Here is a 10,000-nt window from a genome sequence, read left to right on the forward strand (position 1 = left end):
AATAATAATAATAATAATAATAATAATATCAAGATTTTAGAAGAGAAGTTAGAGGAAGTCATCTGAAAAATCATGGTTATAAGATTCCCCCTAAAAAAAAAATCCAATTTCAGAAATGAGTTTTTTCCCAAGATTATTTCTTGAAAAGCAAAAATTCTTTTCTTTACTGACACATGAGGGGGGAGAGAGAGAGAGAGAGAGAGAGAGAGAGAGAGAGAGAGAGAGAGAGAGAGAGAGAGAGAGAGAGAGAGAGAGAGAGAGAGAGAGAGGAAATTCCCAGACATCAAGAAAAAAACACAAAATAAAAAGCCACAAAAGTTTTACAGTAAATCCTTTTAATGTGATCTTAGAAAACTAAAAAATAAAATAAAAAAGTCAGTATGTGAGAGAGAGAGAGAGAGAGAGAGAGAGAGAGAGAGAGAGAGAGAGAGAGAGAGAGAGAGAGAGATTCCCATACATCAAGAAAAAAATGTAAAAAAATAAAAACCTGTAAATGTTTTACAAGAATTACTTGAAAAGTGACCTTACAAAAAAAAAAACAGTATGTGTATTGTGTGTCAGAGAGAGAGAGAGAGAGAGAGAGAGAGAGAGAGAGAGAGAGAGAGAGAGAATTCCCAGAGATGAAAAACACACACACACACACACACACATGAAACGAACCTGTAAACCTATAAAAGTTTTCAAAGAAATCCTTTAAAACTGATCTTACAAAATAAATAAATAAATAAATAAATAAAAAGTGTGTGTGTGTGTGTGTGTATACAAGATTCCACTTAATTTAGCCCCAGGCTTTATTTCCTTAATTATCTTAAAAGAGACGACTGGAAAAATCCGCTCCAAAAGGAAATCGAACACCAGTGACCTTGAATGACCTTCTGACTCTATGATGACGATGATGATGATGATGATGATGATAGTGATGACAGTGATAGAGATGATGGAGGTGATAGTGACGATGACAGCACTGATGATAAAGTATTATAATTATAGTGAGGATTATGATGATGATGAAGGCTCACTATATAAAATCCAAGAGCTTGAATAGAATATTTGAGAGAGAGAGAGAGAGAGAGAGAGAGAGAGAGAGAGAGAGAGAGAGAGAGAGAGAGAGAGAGAGAATGCTAATCGGGAAATGACGTAAAATGGTAAAAGAAAAGATATTGGAGAAAATGGAGCAAGGAGACGAGAAGTGACAATAACAACTGATGAAAAAAATGAATAGAAAAAAATAATTATATACAATAACCTATGAAAAGAAACTATTCATAAATTATCAACTGTGCGACAGAAAAAAGGGGTTATAAAATTTAATCACGTACGGTTATAATAATAATAATAATAATAATAATAATAATAATAATAATAATAATAATAATAATAATAATAATAATAATAATAAAAAAACACATACCAGGCTTCTTCTTGGATGCGAAGACACATTGTCTTCCGAATCGGGAGTGTGGAGCTGAAAAGAGAAGAAAAATAAAATAAAAATACGAGAATTAAAGGAGGAGGAGGAGGAGGAGGAAGAGGAGGAAAATAAGTGTAAAAGGAACTCTTGTCTTAACCTACGAGGCATGAATTACACTGGCTTAAATAAATTCGTATTTAGTCCATAGTATTTTCCAAATGCTCATTCATAAATTGCAGATACAAATACACACATTCATTCATAAAATACTACCAAAAGGTTTAGAGTTCATTCATAAAAAAAATATTCTGAAAAGTATTTCAATTTACGAACTAGACCTCAGGTTTAATACGTATGAAATAGACAATGAAAAATTGTATAGGTTATTTTCCCATGAAAAAAAATCATTCTTCCGAGAGAGAGAGAGAGAGAGAGAGAGAGAGAGAGAGAGAGAGAGAGAGAGAGAGAGAGAGAGAGAGAGAGAGAATTTTACTTACAGACAAAGCTCTCTAAAACACACATTAAAATTACCGTGGCATATATTCCGTTTCAAAAACACAAAAATCAATATAGATTCAAATTTCACTAAACAATATAATAATAATAACAATAATAATAATAATAATAATAATAATAATAATAATAATAATAATAATAATAATAATAATAATAATAATAATAATAATAATAATAAGAGGATTAACAAAGACTCCATAATAATACAGAAATTCCCCCCACACGAAAATTTCTGGGGGAATTTCAACCCCTTTCCTACTCCGTTGGGGGTTTTCATCCCCTCCACCTCCCATGTGGGAGATTTAGCCCCGCCCCCGTTCCTGCCCTCCCCCCCCCCCCAAAAAAAACAAAAAAAAAAAAATATAAAATAAGGCCCCGTGTTTACAAACACTTCATAACCCAGGCCCTCTCGGCATCAACCCCGGTTCGGGAGACTGTTTCTTAACTAGATAGGATATAAAAAAACACACGCACAAAAAAAATAAAATAAAATAAAATAAAATAAAACAACACCTAAAAAACCCACGCACACTGCGCCAAGAGTTAAAAAAATAAAAATAAACTGTCAATGCTTCTGCTTACTTTAATCCGTTTTTTTTATTCTATATTTTTTTTTCTTTTTACAATTTTCAAGACTGGAGACACGAAAGGATTATGAGCGATATTTTCAAATTTAGCCCAGAGAGAGAGAGAGAGAGAGAGAGAGAGAGAGAGTAAAAATATATTAATTTTATTTTTAACATTTTCATACTGTGACACTGACCACCACGACAGATATACACCCATCTCATATTTAAACATTGCATCCTGCAACTGTAATCTACAGCAGTTGGGAAATGCTGTATGAATGAAAAATAAACTACAGCACAAAATACTGTATTCTTAATACAAGCAAGAGTTTCGGGGCTGGAATCATTCTGGAAAAGAAGTGGATAAAATATTCCAGGTTCCGTTTTAAAAAATTTTCTGAGATCAACCTCTGCATTTTGAGACGAAAAATATGTCAGAATTCTGAATCAACTGGTAAAACGAATAGAATAAAAGTAGAATGCATGCCAGAGATAGACATAAATAACCAAATATATAAATTATAATAAATAACAAACATATTAGCACCGACTCTGTCCAAAGGCAACACAAAACAAAAGAATTATCTTGAAGTGGTTGTGAGCCTTATCTAACCAGGCTACGCAGGCAAGGTAATGTGATTAAGACAGTGGCGAGGGGAAGCCACATCTGTGGCTCTTTCGCTTAGGTCATCTCTCTCTCTCTCTCTCTCTCTCTCTCTCTCTCTCTCTCTCTCCTCTCTCTCTCTCTCTATATATTATGATATATATATATATATATATATATATATATATATATATATATATATATATATATATTTCTGTAATTTTTTTGCAAGTATACCTAACTGAAATCCAAAACTCTCTCTCTCTCTTCTGTAGTCATACTGTTAAAAGTACAATTTCTGACTCAAATGTACGGCTAAATATTTCACTCTCTCTCTCTCTCTCTCTCTCTCTCTCTCCTCTCTCTCTCTCTCTCTCTCTCTCTCTCTCTCTCTCTCCCCTTCATTCCAATGTGCATTCATAATGCAAAACTGAATAGCAAAATTCGATGAAAAAGGTCAAATTCGTTTAAACTGGCAAATCTCAATCAAAATTCTCTCTCTCTCTCTCTCTCTCTCTCTCTCTCTCTCTCTCTCTCATTCCAAATGCAAAACTGAATAGCAATATTCATTGAAAAAAGACAATTTATTTAAACTAGTAAATCTTAATCAAAATTCTCTCTCTCTCTCTCTCTTTCTTTCTCACCGAATAACACTGGCTACCCATTACAAGCCAGTCAACCACCTCCATGTCGTCAATAACGAGACACCGGGGCATATTCATCCATTGAAACTGTCTCCACAAAATAAAAACGGGATATAGTATCTCTGGATGCACGACGGGTGGGAAACAAAAGACTATAGAATATCGGCTCGAAATCAATTGAGTAGTCCTTTCCAATTTCGGGTTGATCTTTTGTCCAAAATCACTGGTCAGGTCAGGTTAAAATTGTTCAGACGGGTTTTTCTTTTATTTTGTGTTCTGTTCTATTTGAGTTTCTTTCTTTTTGTGTTCCATTCTCTTTTGTGTTCCATTGTCTTTGTGTTCCATTCTCTTTGTGTTCTAATCTCTATTGTGTTCCATTTTCTTTGTGTTCCATTCTTTTTGTGGTTCGTCTTATGAATAATAATAATAATAATAAATAATAATAATAATAATAATAATAATAATTGGAGGAGGTGGTTAGGTCGTCAATAGACTTAAGTCAAGTTAAGCACATTGGGGCTGGTCAGTCGTTGGATGGGTGACCGCTCTCCTCGGCGTTGATTCCTTGGGAAAGGATCTTTACCATAATTTCCTCAGTCTACTCAGCTGTAAATGAGTACCTATCCCTGATGGGGTAGGGTCCAGCTATGGGTTAAATAGCAAAAACTCAGCAATGATGGAAAGAAATGAAGGAATAAACGACAACGACGTAAATGGAACCTCTGGCAACAGAGGAGCCTCGTCCGGCAACCAGGTATTCAACCCAATTGTAGGGGAAGACGGTCAGGTACTTGGAGGTCGTCAATCCAGCAACTGATCACCACAAACGAGAGTAATCAACAGCCTGAGATTGGAGCTACAGAGGCAAAAAGGAAGAAATGGACAAGAGAAGAAAATAAGGAAATAGGAGATGCTACATCAGAAGCAACCCGACGGAGAGAGGATATAGAAGAAGATTGGTCAACATCTGGAATGAGAGGAATAACACCCCCCAAACAGAGCAGAGGCTGGCAGACCAAGTAAGGAACATAAAGAAAAAGAACTGGCTCTCCCCAACAGAAAGAGAAGAACTGGAAAGGGAAATGTCACACGACAACGAATTACACGAAGACGAACTGAGAGACGATGCCACAGAAGACGACAGGGAGGATGAAGTATCAAACAACGACACACGAAGAAACACCGACGCAAGTAACAGAGAGGACGGAATGGGTAGAAAAGATTAGACAATGGATGGAGCCAGATACAGAGAGAACAAAGATCCCTCCATGAAAGCCTACAACACCAAGAAATTAAAGGAGAAAACAAGTGAGGGTCAATGAAATAATGGGCAATACACACACCAGTATCACAGAAACAAATAACTTGACATATGCAGGAGCAAGATTAGTAGCAGAACTGATGGGGATTCGAACACCAACACCACCGTCACAACCAACCCAACAGAAACCAAAAAGAGCAACCTCCTTGGAAAAGGCGCCTGGAAAAGCAAATCATGGTGATGAGATCTGACTTGAGTAAACTGAAAGAGATGGCAGGAAAAAAAGGCTAAGAAGCAAGAAAACAAGGGAGGAACTTCAACGAGAAATACAAAGTACAAGAGAGGGGCGGGGGACCCCAACACAATAGAAGATGTAAAAAACAGAGGCTTAAGGCCAAAGCACACAAGATCCAACGGTACATGAACAGGAATAAGGGATACCAACAGAACAAAAAACTATTCGGAACCCAACCAGAAAAGACTATTTACAGCCAACTAAGAGGGGAAGACAACCACCCAGAAATTCCTGAAGCCGAACCAAAGTAAGAGACTATGGAAAACATATGGAGCAATCCGGTATCACACAACAAACATGCAACATGGCTCAAGGAAGTCAAGGAAGAAGAAACAGGGAGAATAAAACAAAGATTCACAGACATCACGACAGACACAGTCAGACACCAACTAAAGAAAATGCCAAACTGGGGAAAGCCCCAGGTCCCGATGAAGTCCATGGATACTGGCTCAAAAAACTTCAAGGCCCTACACCCACGAATAGCAGAACAACTCCAGCATTGTATCTCAAATCACCAAGCACCCAAATGGATGACCACAGGAAGAACATCCTTAGTACAAAAAGACAAGAGTAAGGGAAAATATAGCAGTAACTACAGGCCTATACCTGCCTACCAATAATGTGGAAGTTACTAACAGGTATCATCAGTGAAAGGCTATACAACTCCTAGAGGAGACAAACACCATCCCCCACCAACAGAAAGGCTGCAGAAGGAAGTGTAGGGGCACAAAAGACCAGCTCCTGATACGACAAAAATGGTAATGAAGAAACAGTAGGAGAAGGAAAACAAACCTAAGCATGGCATGGATAGACTATAAGAAAGCCTTCGACATGATACCACACACATGGCTAATAGAATGCCTGAAAATATATGGGGCAGAGGAAAATACCATCAGCTTCCTCAAAAATACAATGCACAACTGGAATACAATACTTACAAGCTCTGGAATAAGACTAGCAGAGGTTAATATCAGGAGAGGGATCTTCCAGGCGACTCACTGTCCCCACTACTCTTCGTAGTAGCCATGATTCCCATGACAAAAGTACTACAGAAGATGGATGCCCCGGGTACCAACTCAAGAAAAGAGGCAACAAAATCAACCATCTGATGTTCATGGACGACATCAAGCTGTATGGTAAGAGCATCAAGGAAATAGATACCCTAATCCAGACTGTAAGGATTGTATCTGGGGACATCAGGATGGAGTTTGGAATAGAAAAAATGCGCCTTAGTCAAACATACAAAAAGGCAAAGTAACGAGAACTGAAGGGATAAAGCTACCAGATGGGAGCAACATCAAACACATAGATGAGACAGGATACAAATACCTGGGAATAATGGAAGGAGGAGATATAAAACACAAGAGATGAAGGACACGATCAGGAAAGAATATATGCAGAGACTCAAGGCGATACTCAAGTCAAAACTCAAACGCCGGAGAAATATGATAAAAAGCCATAAACACATGGGCAGTGCCAGTAATCAGATACAGCGCAGGAATAGTGGAATGGACGAAGGCAGAACTCCGCAGCATTGATCAGAAAACCAGGAAACAAATGGACAATACACAAAGCACTACACCCAAGAGCAAATACGGACAGACTATACATAACACGAAAGGAAGGAGGGAGAGGACTACTAAGTATAGAGGACTGCGTCAACATCGAAAACAGAGCATGGGGCAATATCTGAAAACCAGTGAAGACGAGTGGCTAAAGAGTGCATGGGAAGAAGGACTAATAAAAGTAGACGAAGACCAGAAATATACAGAGACAGGAGAAAGACAGAAAGAACAGAGGACTGGCACAACAAACCAATGCACGGACAATACATGAGACAGACTAAAGAACTAGCCAGCGATGACAATTGGCAATGGCTAAGAGGGGAGAGCTCAAGAAGGAAACTGAAGGAAATGATAACAGCGGCACAAGATCAGGCCCTAAGAACCAGATATGTTCAAAGTACGATAGACGGAAATAACATCTCTCCCATATGTAGGAAGTGCAATACGAAAAATGAAACCATAAACCACATAGCAAGTGAATGCCCGGCACTTGCACAGAACCAGTACAAAAAGAGGCATGATTCAGTGGCAAAAAGCCCTCCACTGGAGCCTGTGCAAGAAAACATCAGCTACCTTGCAGTAATAAGTGGTACGAGCACCAACCTGAAGGAGTGATAGAAAACGATCAGCAAAGATCCTCTGGGACTATGGTATCAGAACGGATAGGGAGATACGTGCAAACAGACCAGACGTGACGTTGATTGACAAAGTCAAGAAGAAAGTATCACTCATTGATGTCGCAATACCATGGGACACCAGAGTTCAAGAGAAAGAGAGGAAAAAATGGATAAGTATCAAGATCTGAAAATAGAAATAAGAAGGATATGGGATATGCCAGTGGAAATCGTACCCATAATCATAGGAGCACTAGGCACGATCCCAAGATCCCTGAAAAGGAATCTAGAAAAAACTAGAGGCTGAAGTAGCTCCAGGACTCATGCAGAAGAGTGTGATCCTAGAGACGGCACACATAGTAAGAAAAGTGATGGACTCCTAAGGAGGCAGGATGCAACCCGGAACCCCACACTATAAATACCACCCAGTCGAATTGGAGGACTGTGATAGAGCAAAAAAAAAAAATAAAAAAAAAAAAAAAATAATAATAATAATAATAAGAAGGAAACTGAAGGAATGATAACAGCGGCACAAGATCAGGCCCTAAGAACCAGGTATGTTCAAAGAACGATAGACGGAAATAACATCTCTCCCATATGTAGGAAGTGCAATACGAAAAATGAAACCATAAACCACATAGCAAGTGAATGCCCGGCACTTGCACAGAACCAGTACAAAAAGAGGCATGATTCAGTAGCAAAAGCCCTCCACTGGAGCCTGTGCAAGAAACATCAGCTACCTTGCAGTAATAAGTGGTACGAGCACCAACCTGAAGGAGTGATAGAAAACGATCAGGCAAAGATCCTCTGGGACTATGGTATCAGAACGGATAGGGTGATACGTGCAAACAGACCAGACGTGACGTTGATTGACAAAGTCAAGAAGAAAGTATCACTCATTGATGTCGCAATACCATGGGACACCAGAGTTCAAGAGAAAGAGAGGGAAAAAAAATGGATAAGTATCAAGATCTCAAAAAGAAATATAAGAAGGATATGGGATATGCCAGTGGAAATCGTACCCATAATCATAGGAGCACTAGGCACGATCCCAAGATCCCTGAAAAGGAATCTAGAAAAACTAGAGGCTGAAGTAGCTCCAGGACTCATGCAGAAGAGTGTGATCCTAGAAACGGCACACATAGTAAGAAAAGTGATGGACTCCTAAGGAGGCAGGATGCAACCCGGAACCCCACACTATAAATACCACCCAGTCGAATTGGAGGACTGTGATAGAGCAAAAAAAAAAAAAATAAATAAAATAAATAATAATAATAATAATAATAATAATAATAATAATAATAATAATAATAATAATAATAATAATTGTACAGCAAACATAAAATTGCAAAATATATAGAAAATTTTATTCCATAAATATTTCCTATCGTGTTCACCATAAACAATCATAAAGATTATATTTGGTTATAATTTTCCCCCAAATGTATGGTGACTGCCACATTGAAAAATGCTTGTGGCTTAATATTTCTGAATGCAAGGCGAAACTCTTACGCAAAAACACACAAGCCTATAAACAAACTCATTTAACAAAAAGACCATTTATAGAGTCCCCTACCCATCTGTTACTAAGGCGAAAAAATTTAAGATATATAAAAAAAACTATCACCATCCATTTCTGTTACTTTTTCCGTTTAAGTTGATCAGCGAAGTCATTCTGGTTTATGAGGGCTTTTGAATACGACTAAGAAGAAGAAGAAGAAGAAGAAGAAGAAGAAGAAGAAGAAGAAGAAGAGAGAGAGAGACTGCTGCACGGTGACTTGATATCAATGACGCGACCCGGAGTTAACACAAGACACAATCTCTAGTACGCAACCCGGAAGTGAAGAGGCTGCTATGGCGCAGACGAGGAAGAGGAGAGAGAGAGAGAGCAGGAGCGGATGTTAAGAAAAAGGGGAAATAGAGGGGAGTGGGAGGGGTAAGGGGAAGAGGTTAAAGTAGAGAAAGGAAGATCGAGTTTGACGGGGATGGTGAAAAGAGAAAAAAAAGGGCTAGCATATTTTTTTTTCTTATGGTCCTTTGACTTAACAAAAAGACTGAGACACAATTTCAGGACCAAGTATAAACATTTATTCAACAAATAAAAACAAAACTTAACACAAAAACAATATATACTGTTTACGTTTTAACCTCGAGTATTATAATTTTCATCGAGTATTTTATATTTACTGATCGTAGACATGATTCACACAAAAAGAAAGATTAAATTAACCATTAAAATAAGAAGTGAATAATAAAAAACTAAAGATAGACAGACTGATAGATGAATTAACTGATAACAAAAACTGGTTATGGATAAAACTAACACAAAAGTTACTTCAGCACATAACAACTTGTTAATTAACCATGCTATGCTACCTTCAAACCCTGACATACGATGAGCCTTAAAACGCACCTTAGACGTCTGGTTGAGTTATGTCACGTGAAGAACACTTGAAAAAAAAAGTTAATTACACAATATAAACGGCTTTTTTAAAGCCGCTGAAGACGGTGCGGACAACTC

The 10,000-nt window shown here is 37.8% G+C and overlaps 1 protein-coding gene across 1 annotated transcript in view; it reads right to left on the minus strand.

Moving 5' to 3' along the window:
• LOC135203464 (multiple PDZ domain protein-like) overlaps positions 1-10,000 on the minus strand; it is a 658,890-nt gene that overhangs the window by 260,931 nt on the left and 387,959 nt on the right. Inside the window, 1 exon segment of the mRNA XM_064233189.1 lies at positions 1,412-1,465. Coding sequence (XP_064089259.1) covers positions 1,412-1,465 — 54 coding nt within the window.

Source organism: Macrobrachium nipponense, chromosome 36, assembly GCF_015104395.2.
Source record: "Macrobrachium nipponense isolate FS-2020 chromosome 36, ASM1510439v2, whole genome shotgun sequence".
Taxonomy (NCBI): domain Eukaryota; kingdom Metazoa; phylum Arthropoda; class Malacostraca; order Decapoda; family Palaemonidae; genus Macrobrachium; species Macrobrachium nipponense.